The sequence below is a fragment of the Patagioenas fasciata genome, chromosome 2 (assembly GCF_037038585.1).
Source record: "Patagioenas fasciata isolate bPatFas1 chromosome 2, bPatFas1.hap1, whole genome shotgun sequence".
Lineage (NCBI taxonomy): Eukaryota > Metazoa > Chordata > Aves > Columbiformes > Columbidae > Patagioenas > Patagioenas fasciata.
The window spans coordinates 13,154,789-13,169,673 of NC_092521.1; the positions used below are offsets into that span (position 1 = coordinate 13,154,789).

Consider the following 14,885-nt stretch of genomic DNA (forward strand, 5'->3'; position numbering starts at 1 on the left):
GCTTCCGAGCTGATCTCTGACCATGTCACTGAGAACAACAGTTGGTTTCTCCCTCGTAGCACAGTAGGTGTTGTGAACATGCAGGATTTCACTGTGTGTTCTGGGGATGGCGCCTGCCACCTCAAATCCCCCTTAATGCTGCAAATTCCCGCTGTTCATTCCTGTTGCTCAGTGCTGAGCAGGTGGTTGCTGATGTGACCAACCTGTCCTTGTTTCGAGACTTTGAGCTTTATCACTAAATTTTAAAGCAGCAGCAAGTTTTGTGCTGCTTCCTCAGCTTACTGGGGAGCCCAAATACCTCGTGACCAGGAGACAATCTTTCCACAAACAAGTATGGAAAAGGCAAAATCTCTTATTCCCTTTTTGCAGTTAGACTGTAGAGGTAATGGGAGAGGATTAACTCGTGTAAGCTGGGCTATATGTAAACAACCCACTTCTGTAGTAAGTAGTAGTTTGCACGTGTACCTTTTTTAACCAGACTTAAAAGTTATACTTGACCTGAAGTGAGCCAAAATAATGCTTTACCATTTGCCTGATGACCTGGTATGCTTTTTCCCTTTTAAAATAAAGATATTTGTGAAATTGACTACGAGGAGACAACTTTAGTGTCTAGTGACCACAGAGTTAGCTGTTTGATCCCAATATCGTTAATTAGTGGAGCATTACTAGTGCTGTATGACAGACTCCACTGGTGAGAGGTGAGGCACATCCATGGGCAGGATGTTGTTCGCTTGTACAACTGCTCTGTCTTCTTGTGCGTATACATGTGTTATTAAAGTTCATAATCTTCATGGTTGCATGAACCTTTCCAGTCTCCAGAGTATCCATTTAAACTGCTCTTTGTGTGACAAATGAGTAGGATCTAGCTGTTTACACTGGCCCTGGTTTAGGTCACTCCTCTGGTTTATACTCTGTTCCTCACTGTCCTGGAGTTCTGTGCAGTAATTCTGGTTATCTTGTGATGTGGATTTAGTTTTTTTGATCCAGTCCTTTCTTTTGCTTTCTCCAGCATAAACATTTTTATGTTCTGATATTTACATTGTGACACTGGTAGCTGTCACAGCAAAAAGTAAAAATAACTCCAATATTGACCTTGGCTCTCTATATAAGAATAGGGGCATCTGCAGGATTTGATTGCTCTTTGTGTTTTTTCAACAAAATTAGTGCTTTAATTGACTGTCTGATAAACCCACTTCAAGAACAGATGGAAGAGTGGAAGAAAGTGGCCAATCAACTGGATAAAGACCATGCAAAAGGTAGTTACAGAGGAAGAATTCTTTAATAGGAGTAAGATTGTAATATCAGCTTTTCTTCCTCTTTGCTTGTTTGTACTGGGGAACGGAATGACGCGCTTAAATGTGTATAGCAACTTTTCTCTTCTGAAATGCTCCTCTCCCAAAGTGCCTAACAAATTTTTAACTCTTGAATATACATTTTGAAGGTTTAGTTTGCAGGACCCCAAGGGATGGGTTGTTTTTCTAGACTGGTAAGCAGTGACTAGTTTTAACTGTGTTAGCCCACTCTCACTTGTATGATCTCCAATAGTGCTGAGGATTGGGGTTGCTGCAGCTATCCCTGCAAAGCCCCGGGGGGTAGTTAAAAGCTAACTGTACGATCATGTTACATCTCAGATATAGCATCCTCCAGAGAATGCACAGCCCTGTAAAACATTCAGCATCGTTATTTTATATCTGATGCAATACAGAAATGTGCACCTGGGGAACGGAAAAGCTGTGTCGTTGGACATGGGATGCTCAGAGCTGCAGTGCTGGTGGCAGCTCCAGAGCCTTTCCTGGGGGATTGAGCAGAAGGCAGTGAAGTCTTGCACAGCAAGAGCATGTTACTACATGGCTTTGGCTTTGCAAAACTTGTACTGGAGATGATGGCCCGCTAGCATGGGTTACAGTTCACCACTGACCCTTGGAACTTGAAGACTTCTGCTGTGCCTGAAAGAAGCAGCATCACCATAATTTATTTTGAGGAGGGCGAGAACTGGTGGGAAGGAGCATGCTTGGCGTCCAAAAGAGGATTTGCTTCCTGCCCCACTATTACAGTGGTCAAATAGAAGCAGCTCAATCAGCAGCTCTTGAAAAAATTTCTACCTTGTGCTGCATAGAGTGTTAAGCAGGAGGGAAGAGTCACCTGGGTTCCTGCAGGTAGGGGTGGCCCTGGCCAAAGTGGCAGTGAGATTTAGGGTTTAGTTGGGGGTACAGTTGGCCCCAGTGCAGTTCCTGTCCCCATCACCAGCTTGCTTCTGGTTTTCCATCTATAGAAGAGTAATAGCATTGACCTACTCTGTCAAAGTGTATGTGTATTTGTATATACATGCCTTTTATATATATTTTTTTTAAGTATCACTTTTCATATCTGGTACCATTAGTGTGCCTGGACTAGGTGTGAAATATTTTGTTCTGGGATTTTAATTCTCCCAGGATTTGCAGCTCATCTGAAAATGAGGACAACTGCAGTGTGTTCCACTTCGTGAGCAAGAGCTGGCAATGTGACCCTTCCTTGGGCAAAGTTCTAGCACCCTCTCCCTGATTCTCATGCTGGAGAGGGATCGCAGAATATTGTCTGCCTTGCCATTTTTGGATACTTGTTTTTGAAAACAGATGTTTCGAGAAACCTGTCATCTCTGTTTTCCATTCCTGAGAGTGGATGAGTCTCTGAAATGAAAAGCACTCTAATTTTGTACTGTGTTCTCAGTTGTTATTTCTGTAAAGGCTCTGTTTATTTGGGAAAGATTTTGGTATGTGAATGTGCTCACACCCTAAAATGTTATATTAAGCCAAATGTATAGGCACTACAAAATGTGAGTTTGAAGTTGCTTTGATTGCTATTAGCTGTCCTCTTAAAATTTGTAGTGTAATGTCTTTAAACATAGCCTTTTCTGTGAAAAACATTCATTCTGGCATCGAGCATGTTGATAATAGAGACTGTGTGTTTTTTTAGAATACAAAAAAGCCCGCCAAGAGATAAAAAAGAAATCGTCTGACACACTGAAGCTACAGAAAAAAGCAAAGAAAGGTAACTTGCTTCGTACTTGAACTGGTAAAAACCTTTTGTGCTGTGCTCATTGACAAAGATTGAACAGCAATAGGACTTTCTATTGTAATAATTCAGTCCCCTGTAATATATTCCTGGTACGTACTTGAACACCAGGGTGCAATTACTATGTGTCATTTAAATCACATTCTGAAGCTGCCATCTAATATTCTTATACAAAAGCCTTAAAACTGTTTGTACTAAGTCAATCATATTTTAAAATAGAGTGCTTTCTGCTAACTTATTCCCGTTAGGAACACTGACAGTGTAACATGACTTGTGCAGATAACCTGTAACATTTTCTAGAATCTTTTGGAGTAATATAAAAAAAAGCCATTATGTAAATGTTCTGTAACTATTAACATTTCTCCTAGTGCTCCCTTTCTACCACCTTTCCTTTTTTTTTTACAGCCTATAATCTTCTAAACCTTACGTTATTCCTCAGTGTGAGAAGGTGGCATGGGTTGTTGTCAGGGGGAGGGCACTTGGCAACCACAGAAAACTAAAGATGAGTAAGAAAAGAAAGGGAGTTCTCCACAAAGGCAACCTGGCTTCTTTAGCAACTCCTGTTGCTCTCTCACCACCATCTTGTCACAGGAGTTTTGTCATCGTGTTAATGTAAACGTGCATCGCTGATAGCTGCAGCATGGCCATCACTAAGGGTTTTACTTGGCCAAGTGCAAACCCCACCAGGCTTTGGAAGAATGCGACAGAGCTTGTACAGAAGCAGATTTTCGGGTTCCCTTGCCTGGCACCGGGCTTTTCAAACCGGATAGGACATGTGCTTTGAGCAGCTCTTGACCCACGGGTTGCAGCTTGTCCTTCCTTCCTAAAAATTGTGAGCCAGGGACAAGCAAAATCAATTCTGGGATAGGGGGTTTCTTGAACTTTTAAAATTGTCCGAGTGTTATCCAGAAGAGGCAAGCTGTCTCGAACCGTCCTTCCTAATAGCGAGTCAATAATTACTCTGGTAGAAAGCCTCATGACTGCAAAACCGCTCCCGACTTGTAGCTGACTTTAGATGAGGGATGAGAGAGGGAGAGGTGGAGGCCAGCAAGAGGGAGCTTGGCTCAAGAGGCTCTGTGTGTGTGTCTGTTTGTGCACAAGTTTGGTGTTTTCAATCAGAACGGTCATCTTTAGGGGGATATGATTTTTGCGGTAAGATTTTTGGATGATGCGTAAACGTGTTTCTCATTTTGTGTGATGAGTTGTCTGACTTCAGACCAACAGCTCAAGTGAGCCTGTGACATTTCCTCCGTTTCTTTTCCTTTCCCCCTGCTTTTCTTGTCTCATTATTTCTTGTCCCTGTGTGATACGAACAACCCCTCAATGCATGGTAGGTGAGAGCCAAGAAAAGCATGTCTGTGATCTGGGAAGAAGAAACCATTTTTTCAACCTCTTTATGAATTGACAGCTATCTGGCTCCATCTCCCTTTTATCCAGCTTCTGAGCATTGAGTAAATTAATCCGCAGTCTTGGAGGAGGAGACGGCATTTTCTGTAAGGTGGAAGAGGAGAGAGAAGCACTTAAAGCCCTCTGGAAAAACAAAACAAACCAAACCCACACTGTTCTCATACTGCAGATGCCACCATAGGTGTCTGTCAGCAGCGGTTAAAGCAAGTGGACTTTCTCCTTGGATTTTCTGGGTTCCTGTCTCTCTCCCCAAATGTGTGCCATGTCTAGTGACAAGGGTCAGCACACTGGTGTCTTGTCCTCCTTCACAATTAAATATCTTTGAGCAGGGTGTGAAACAGGCATAATTTTGCTATAATTTTTTATAGCAGCCATGCTGTGATTGAATGGGGTGTTTTGTTTGGTTGGTTGGTTTTTGTTTTGTTGTGTTTGTTTGGTTGGTTTTTAATTTTAATGTCATTCCTTTGCTTAATTTTGTTGTTATGACATACTTTTGGAGTTGTTAATGAACCCGCTGTATTTCTGTGCTATCCCTCTTGGAACACACGTGGTGTTTGGGTCCAGAGCACAAACCCAGCGAGACTGACTGAGGTGGGGTTAAAGTTGCTCACAGAGGGACGTATATGGGGAAGGTGGAAGCAATGAAGACTCCCAGGTAGCCAGTACAGGGGCGGGGAGGAGCTGCAATATCTTTGAGGAGCTGGGAGTTGTTCTCAAGGCCGCTGGGGAGCACGGACGCAGTGCGGTGTTGCGGCTCACAGGGCTGTGAGGAGCGCCCAGAGCCGCCGGCCCAGGGCGTTCCCAGCGCCAGCGGGTGGGAGGTGGGAAGAAGTTCACCCTGTCTTCTTGCAAGTTACCTGCAGAGCTTAAACATGGTAGGAAAAGAAGTAGCTGATGCTTTGTCCCCTTTTTGCCTTTTTGTTGCCTACCTTGGAGGAATAAAGCGTTGGTCTGAGTGCGATGTCAAATGTTGTTATGAAAACTTTTTTGTATGTACCCATCTTGATGGATCTGTTCAATGTACTACGTGGTGAAGTATGTTGCTCTTGCTATTGCTGAGGGATAAAAAAAGTGAAGAAGGGGTTTCTTTTTAAACAGATAAAGCTCCAGAAGGGATTGTAGTTTAGGTCACAAATGAGGTTTGAACTATGGGCAAGGAAACTCTTGGATGAAACTGTCCTGGCAGGCATGTCGCCAAGTGCATGAACGCCTTCCTGTGTCTCCAGCTCTCCTGTTTCCCTGGCTTACTTCTTTTGTTCTGATCTTCCTCAAGCAGGACCTGTCCCTTTGATTTTTCTGTAGAGTTACTGACTCACCTATGGGAGCTCTAATCCCACCAATTCTTACCCTTCCTAGTGCTTGTAAGAATATTTTTGAATTAACCTTATGATCATCTGTGGGAAAGTGAGATATTTGTTGAATTCTGGATTTGCCTAAATACTGTGCATGCTACTAAAAATGTCCTTCAAGCTTTTTTTCTGCTGTGACTGGATGGAAGAGTGATTTTCTTCTGCGTTGGGCAGCTTCAGATCCAGGAACTCAAATATAACCCCCTGCTTTTCCCATTTGTGTCATGGCTGCCCAGGCTCCCTTTTGTAGCCCACGGCTGCAGCATGAACAGCAGCTCCTGGCTCCTTGCTCGCATCTCCAGGGTGTTTGGGAGGGGGCGATGGGCCTGTCCTGGCCGGAGTGCCGCACGTTGGACACCCCATCTGAGCGCTGAGGGGCTGGATCTGGGGGGGTTTGCCTGTTCCCTGGCTTGTGCATGGGCTGCTTGCCCTGGTTCCATGGCGCCAAGTTGAAAGTTCACGCCAAGCGTTTAAGATCGTTTATTATTTTTGCAGAGGAGGTGTGTTAATTGCAATAAAGGTGTTTCCAAAGCTTGAAGCAACAGGGAAAACACCAAGCTTTCCAAACAAAACAAAAAGGTGTTAGGGCTCCTTTTTGGAAGTTGGCTGGAGTCTGGTAAAATGACAAGTCTGTGTAAATGAAGGTCTCGCACTTTGAAGAACCCTACGGGGCTAATTTTCAGTCTTTTTGTTGTCTTTGGCTATTAAAAAAAAGTCTATGTATCTGTATTCTAACCAGGATCCTGGTGCACCTCCAGATCCACACAGTCCCTGGGGGTGTCATGGTGATCCTCAACATGCATCCTTGTCCTTATGCCCTTGTTGTCCACCCCACCATTGAAACTTAGCTCTTGTCTGAACAGATTAAGCAGCGTAGTGCATAGACCTGCACACGTCTTCTAAATGGCTCTTTGTTTCCAGACAAACATTGCACATCAGAAGTCAGCCCAGCTGACCTGAGTCAGCAGGATAATTATGCCTATGTTTAAAATAAATTCCATGTTTAGGTTTCTGCTGAGTCAAGGCCTCGTCAGTGGATCCATAGCTGCTAGAAGCTGTTGATGTTATATTGGATTCAGAGGAGAGACAGCAGCTGTTGCTCTGCATGTAACCGTTTTGAAAAGTTAACAAAATGCATGATTCTTAGCTTAAAGCATCAACTGACAAAATATAACTGAATGTCTATGAAAAATCTGGAGTGCATGTTGGCTTTATTTTCTGTATCTTAGCTTGGCTATTAATGATAACCTAGACAAATTTCCCTTCTGCCTGTAACTTGACTGGTAGGTTTCATTTTCAGGTTCTCCATGTGGCACTGTGTGTGAGCTTTGAGGAAAATGTTTAAATCCAAGCAGATTTGTGAAAAGGAGTTACATGTAACAGTCACAATGATTTAATGTGCTAATGTGAAAACTGAGATTTCTCTCTAAGCCATTTGTAGAAGTTTCTGCGGAGTGCCCTTAACATTCAGTTCATTTCATCTTGTGTCCCATCGACGTTGAGTATCCAGACTCACAAACTCAATTTTTGAGCATGCAGCAGTTTTGGAAAGTATTTTGATGAAGTTGAGAGAGTAGAACATGATTATTACTTTACTGTAATAACTGCCAAAAGTGCTTTTTCTTCCCTTCCTCCCCGTTAGTAAAGATGCCCTGTTTGTAGTTTAGAACCTTTGCAGCTGGTTTTGTGTTACACTCTGCTCTTTGAAACTCTGATATTGTTACACTCCTCTCCAGGATGATTGCATAAACCCTGTGACTCTGAACTGAAAAGCAAGAAGCTCTTCAGTGTCATTATAACTGAGGAACGGCTCAGGTCTTAAAGCAAATGCTGACCCTCTCATTCAAGTGCTTCACACTCTTTGTATATGTGGCCCTTGCCCTGGGCAGGGAGGACCTCTGGCAGGCCCTGGCTGTGCTGGGGACAGCCTGGTCCCCTCAGCTGGTGTGACGGCTGAAGTGAGAGCCAGGGCTCGCTGTGGAGTCAGTGCGATACAGCTCGGGAGGGAGGCTGATGAACAAATGTTCTTATCTGTTGCAGGGGAAAACTCCCACATGGATGAGGCCATGGTGCCTGTGTGATTTTTTTGTGCTTTTCTTTTTTCCCCCTTTAAACTTATAATGTAAACTCCACTTTTTAAAAGCTCAACAAAGACTTATTGCAAAATCACTGACTGGAGGTATTTCTTTGGTTTATTTTCATTCCTCGAGTTTTGAATGCCTCTTTGATAGTTCCCCTGTTTGTTGACAGCAAGCCAGGTTCATTGCAAAACCTTATTTATAAAGTTTTTTAATTAAGATGCGCATATCATGGTTGATCTTTTTGATGTTCTTCCGCATTGCATCAGCAATTAGTTTTTCATTTAATTAACAATCTATTAATGTAATTGCAGTAAAGAACATCAAAAAGCACTGTGGTTTCCAATGCCTGGAGTTCACAGGTTCCCGAATTCCCTCTCCTCGACGAGGGGATGAGCTTTGTTGCCCCTTCCTCAGTGTAACCGGAGTCCAGCAGTTGTCCGTGTTGTGCATTTTCTCTGAAGCACAGGTTAACATGTTCTCACCCAGGAATCTGCAAGCTAAACAAAGTTCCTAAACTGGTTTAAGTCTCTCAAGAAATAAAACTACATGGTAAATAACCCGGAGTTTAATTTGCAACAGCTCATCAGGAAGCAAAGCTAATGCGTTTGTCTTTATCAGCAACAGAAGAAGTGAAAATAATCTAGTCCAGACTGCTCACTCTCTTGTCTTGGCACTGATGATAATGTCTGAACTCTAGGAATGCTGGAATACCAGTTTGACTTTTTTTATTTTCCTTTCTGTGTCAATTTTGTGTCCTGCAATTTCTCACCATGCGCACCTGCCTGACAGCTGAGGCTCTGGGTAAGTCTGTGCCATGCTGTAACCCTGGTGGCTGGTTTATTGTAGCCCTTGCTGTGGCCTCTTTATGGTGTCTGGTCTCCACTAACTGCCTAGACTTTAATTTCTAATGAAACTAAAATATCGCCTAATCTTAATGAACAAACCATCTTTTGATTTGTTTTCTTTTGGCATCTAATTGAAACACTGTAAAAGAAGAAAATCAGTATTGTAGATAAACCTCTGGTTTATTTTAGAAAGGGATTAACGTGGACTGATAAATCATGTCACGGTTGGGAGGGAAATTAAATGGAATAGACACGTCATCAAGGTGATGTTCAAATAATTGAGTATCTTATTGTTAATATGACTTTTAAAGTCTAGAGCTTGAAGTCCTTAGTGTTGTTATTTGTAAACCTGTGATCAAAGTCCCCCTTTTTTTCTGAAAATCGCATGCACCTTTCTTAACCGATAGATTAAGAAATCACTACATTTAACTTCATGCTGGGGAAGGGGTGGAAATCAGCATCACAGTTTTCTCCTCTTCTGCTGCCTGATCACATCCCAAATCTGTTTAAATTGGAGTGATGTTTCAGTTATACTGCAAATTTAAGCTAGCTGCCTTAAGATCTTCCTGTGAATGAAATGTGGTGTTTCTGAATTCGAAAGAAATAATCGTACCTCCACTCGTAGGTGTAATGATGTAGGTGTTGCCTTTGGAGAAGCTTGGGTTGATGAGATCGGGAAACTCTTAACCCAGGCACCTTGTCTGGACTCCTGGAGCTGGGCACGGTGGTGCATGCTGCTTGTCCCCTTGTTTGAAACCACACTTTATGTTTTTCCTGGGTTGTAAATCAATTTGGAAGTTTATTTTGGTAACTTGGAACTTTTATTTTAAGGGCCGACTTAGCATTTTTGAGCGTTAGCAGCTGATTCAGGTCTCCAGCAGCCACCAGAAAGATGCAGATTTGGTTGCTGAAGGGGTCTGAAATTAACCTCAGCAATGAGGTTTTCCACCTTTCCATTAACGGAGGCAGAATTCTTCCATTCTCCTCTTAGATCCATATTAGTTTATTTGTTGGCTTGACTGCAGGGTTGTTCCTCCTGGCAGCTGAAGCAGGTGTGCTCTTGTGAAAAAGGTGATTTGGGAATGAATGACTTGAACCTGCTTTGGTTTGTACAGGTGTACTCAGCATTGTCTCGTACAGTGTAAATTCTGTCACTCTAGAGTGTCCATCTTGAATATTCAAGTTCTGTGCAGGTGCCTGAAAACTGTGAGAGAGCACTACTTAAGTGAGAATGTGGAAAATAATAATTTCACCAATATTCTCTGCATTACTTTGTCAATAACAGCATTAACTTTAACACTCAGACTTACTCTGAGAGCATTCTTCTCCTTTGCTGTTGCTGACAGCTTTGCTAGTTTGTCTTATAATATATAGGCATGAAATTAGATTGAAAAAATAGATTTACCTTTTTTCTTCTCCCTAATACATTTCCTTTACTACAGTACTTTTTGACCAATGGTTAAGATGCTGCATGAGGCTTTCAGCTGAGATTCACACAGAATACTGTAAAACTGAGGTTTTAATGCATGTCCTTTAAAGCTCTCACATGTGATGCTCATGATGTGAAGCACCTGCTCTGAAGGTAACATTGTAAGACTGTTTGTGGAGTAGTGGTGGATTCACGTTAATATCGATGAGAAGCAGCTCAGCTCTCTGCAGTTCATTAGCTGTTATTTGCCCGTGTCAAGCCGCAAGTCCCAGGGCTGCTGGAGCACGGTGCTGCTGAAGAAGTCAATCCACAGCTTCTCATCCTTCATTTCTTCTTTTCTTTGCAACACCAGAGCTCCACTTTGAGCAAGGCTGGATTTGAATTTCTCCTTGGTTTTCAGATTGTTGGCTCATTCTCCTGAGTGCAACCAGACATGCTTTGCAGAGCCATCCCTACATCATGTTCGTGTCTGGCTGGTTCCAGACCAGAGACCTGTGGCTACATTTGCTGGGTTTGACTATTTCTAACGCTTGATTGCTTTGGTGTGTCATTCAAACCTGTCTGCAACAGGGTTAGGAGTGTCCTTCCAGGGGCACTTTTACAGCTGCTCCATGATGAGACTGTTCTGGAACTATTTTCTGTCATTATGGTAGGTGTGTTGGTTTGGACATGCTTCCAGATGGGTAAGCTAAAGGGCAGAGAATGTGTGCTGGAGAGAATAATCAGTTGGTGATGTTCCTTATGAAAGTGTGGCTCATGTCCACAGCAAAAATAGTGCAACCAGTTGTCAGGGATGTCACAGACAAGTGACCTTCCCCTCATAAATTCAGAGGGGAAAAGAGTGACATTGCTCTCCAGTGGTCAGTGTTCCCTTCTAAGATGAGTGGTGGATTCAAACCAAGGCGAGTGAGGAGCAGAGGTGATCAGGAGATGGCTGTCACATCCTTGGTGTCCTCTGGCTGTGGGAGTGCTGTCGAGGTGCTCCGCTCTTCTCGGCAAAGGAAACTGGTTAAATTGGGCAGAGATCTGAGTGCCATGGGAGGCAGCTGGTGATTCAGGGAATGGAAAGAGTTCTGCCTGATTTCGTAAGACTCGTTAGATTGACGTCTGCATTATGCAGCTTTCAAAGGATGTTAATAAATCTCTCCTACTCCTAAAAGGTGAGTTGCAAGGAGACATCAGGGGAGAGCTGCATTCATACCATGTAAACATCTGACTTCAGAGCCTTATCTAAGTGATTCACCCAAGCTTGTTTCCTGTTCTGAATTGTATCCCGGACAACTTGTGTGTTTGCACTGACTACGTAGGTGCCCAGCAGCCGTAGCATAAAAACAGCCGTGAAAGTTGCGGTGAGGAGATGGTGTGTCTGCTTGTATCCCTACTCGGTTCAGGAATAAAAAGGAAACTTTGTAGAAGCACAGAGGATAGGATCATAGAATCACTTCAGTTGGAAGAGACCCTCAAGATCGGTCATCAAGTCCAGCCGTAGCCTAACTCTGGCATTAAACCATGTCCCTCATCTAAAGGCGTTTTAAACACCTCCAGGGATGGTGACTCCACCACATCCCTGGGCAGCCTGTTCCAATGCCTGACAACCCTTTCCAGGAAGAATTTTTTCCTAATATCCAATCTAAACCTCCCCTGATGCAACTTCAGGCCATTTCCTCTTGTCCTATCACTTGCTACTTGAGAGAAGAGCCCAACCCCCTCCATGCTACAACCTCCTTTCAGGCAGTTGTAGACAGGGATAAGGTCTCCCCTCAGCCTCCTTTTCTCCAGGCCGAACAGCCCCAGTTCCCTCAGCCACTCCTCATCAGACTTGTGCTCCAGACCCCTCACCAGCTTCGTCCCACTCCTCTGCACTCTCTCTAGTACCTCAATGTCCTTCTTATGGTGAGGGGCCCAAAACTGAACACAGTGTTCAGTTTCGGATGTGGGAGAGTGATGCAGTTTTAAGTCTGCTTTTGCCAAAGGGTTAAAATACACATCTTGAACATTATCCTGACAACTTTGTTGAACTGAGGGAGTTACACCCGTGTAAATGAGGTTTTCTTTTGCCCCGTGTTCTGGGTGCTCTGTTGCTCTGGTCTGAGACATGCTGCTCTACGAGATCCGCGTAAATTACCAAAATTCACTATAATTGAACTCACTTTATCAGTGGAGTCCAGTTGATTTCCAAGTGTGTGTCTTTTCATTGCGTAGGTGTGTGCATTTAACAAGGCTTTACTGTGTTAAGTGCATGATCATATGGTAGGGCAGCTGAACGTTCACAGCAGTTCTCCAGAGCTGAACTAATTAATGAGAGTGATTTAGTTTACAACGAATGTATTTTTCATTTGCCACATCTACAGCACTGAGCCAGTATTGAGGTTTAAACTGTGAGATCGTTTCATCCATTGTAATTTCCAGGAAGCTCTCAGGAGTCTGAGCAATAGTGTAGTTCTCAGTTTCAGAAATTTGAAAGAACAACTTGAGAGAGGTATAAAATGTTTAACCACTGCATCTGATAGCAAAGGGGAGTATGGGGAAGGTCCAGAAATGTACACAATGGTCTTCAAGCAGAAGGACCCAGTTTGTCTCCTAAGGACGATGGGTGAGAAGGCACAAGACCTTCAGGGAGTTACCCAAAACTCTTCTATAACTTGTTTCTGGCAGATGCTAATTTTGAGAGGAAGCAGGTGACTGCAACTTCAGAGTCAGTTATTTTGTAAGTTATTTACTTCCAAAACAGTTTTATGACCACATTGCACTGGTCAGCATGATCTAGAGCATTGCACCACACGTGGTTCTTCGAGGACGCATCTCAGAGCTCTGCATGTGGATATCTGTGCAGTTTTATCTGGACCAGGTCTAACTCTGTACAGAGATTTGGATACATCCAGCCCATAATACCCCTAAGCCAGCGTGATTTTCTGCTTCCATCCTGCTCTTTGCTGCGGCTCTGGCTGTGTGTTTGTGCTAGGAAGCTGATGAGTTCACCTCGCTCTGGAGTACTCAAGAAGTACGGATGATAATAAGGCAAAGGTTTTCCTTTGTAACACTGACCTTGAGTCATCTGCATTTTGTGCTACACATATCATGGGATTATTTTTCTTCCTCTTGCTTGTAGCTTCAACTCCTCTGTGGAGAAAGGTTATTGTCCATAAAAATGGATTTTGGGTAGCTGCTTGTAACTCACCCACCATTTTTTTTGTGTTATCTTCCCCGTATTAAGCAACAGTGGCATGAATATGTACCTGGATACTTGATTTGCATGTGATGGTGTTTCTGGAAGACAAATTTGAGACAAATTTACACAACCGAGAGTCTTTAAAATATGTAGGGGTGTAAGCAGCATGAAAACATCTTGCAACTGCGACATTGCTGATGCAGTGATACTGCAGATAAGCAGCAGCTTTTCATTCCTAGAGGAATAATTTTTGGCATGATGCAGAGTAAGCAATTAGTGCAGAATAAGGTACTTAACTGTCACAGAAACTTTGGGTATTAAGAGTTGATTATAATTAACACAATGAAGCTTTTTGATTGTAAAATACTGTTGTTGGGGCTTTTTTTCTTTTAATTTCCATAGACAAATACTGGACATTATTATGTATTTGAGATGTTGATAGTTTTTGTTTTGTTTTCGACTTTGGAACAAAGGAAACTGGTTTAGCAGTTGTTTGTGTAGAGTACTTGAATCCAGTGGTCCGATGATTGGTAACATGTTCCTAATATCCTTTCATATTGGGGATTCATTCAGTCCTTTAATTACTCTACAAAGTTGTCATTAGGACCTTGCTGAGCAAAGAAGTAGGAAGGAAAAGGAGTATACCTGGGATTAGTGATTAATATCCTCCCAATTAGTAAGAAGTTGATTTTCAGCCAAGATTATGGGAAGGATTTATACAACTGACACTTTGAGAAGGTCCTTATGTAAAATGCTGTCTTTGGCTCGTTGAAACCTTTTGAATTGAGATCGATTTCTATTCTATGCAAAAAGAAAAAAGCAAATGCTATGAAATGCTTGATTTAATTGGGAAAAAAAACCTTACTGATATGAATTAAGGGAAAATGCTGGTTGAGACAAATTGTGAAAGCAAAATATGGCAGCAGTGCTGGCTGAAAAGAAGGTCTGCTATGGAGATGCACAGTTTTGACAAAATGTACTCTTGATTGTTTCCTGCATACAGGCCGGGGTGACATTCAGCCCCAGTTGGATAGTGCTTTACAAGATGTCAATGATAAGTACCTGCTGCTTGAAGAAACCGAGAAGCAAGCTGTCAGAAAAGCTCTGATCGAGGAGCGTGGTCGATTCTGTACTTTCATCTCGATGCTGCGACCTGTGATAGTAAGACCTCTCTGTTTTAAGTTGGTACAATTCACAAGTTGGATGAGTGGTCAAAAGCCTCTAAGAAGAGTAGCGTGTTATATCTTAGACATGGATCTTTAAAGCCGTAGAAACTACCCAAAATTCAGCCTGGCAAGTGGTGAGAGTTGGGCTCCTTCTTGCAGGCATTTGGCTTAATTCAGCGAGGGAAGACACTGAACGCTTTCAATATGACTAATGGGAAAACAATGGGCACAAAGACTTCAGTGGGCTTGAGCTCCGTTTGCCTGCCGACCTGAGAAATTGCTAATACAGTTTTTTCCGCTGCATTTTTTCTTAGCATCACATTTTAATATAAATCTTCCTTACTCCTACTTCAGTGCTACGACTGATAAATGTTTCAAGACCTCCCCT

General features: G+C 42.8%; 1 protein-coding gene across 13 annotated transcripts in view; it reads left to right on the forward strand.

Moving 5' to 3' along the window:
* MTSS1 (MTSS I-BAR domain containing 1) overlaps positions 1–14,885 on the forward strand; it is a 129,687-nt gene that overhangs the window by 94,569 nt on the left and 20,233 nt on the right. For 12 of the 13 annotated variants that reach the window (XM_065830405.2, XM_065830400.2, XM_065830403.2 and 9 more), the window contains exons 5-7: positions 1,165–1,256; positions 2,953–3,027; positions 14,335–14,492. In XM_065830405.2, the coding sequence (XP_065686477.1) occupies positions 1,165–1,256; positions 2,953–3,027; positions 14,335–14,492 (325 nt within the window). Of the gene's footprint in view, positions 1–1,164; positions 1,257–2,952; positions 3,028–8,179; positions 8,690–14,334; positions 14,493–14,885 lie in introns of those variants that run through there. The other variant, XM_071803799.1, reaches the window with a different exon arrangement.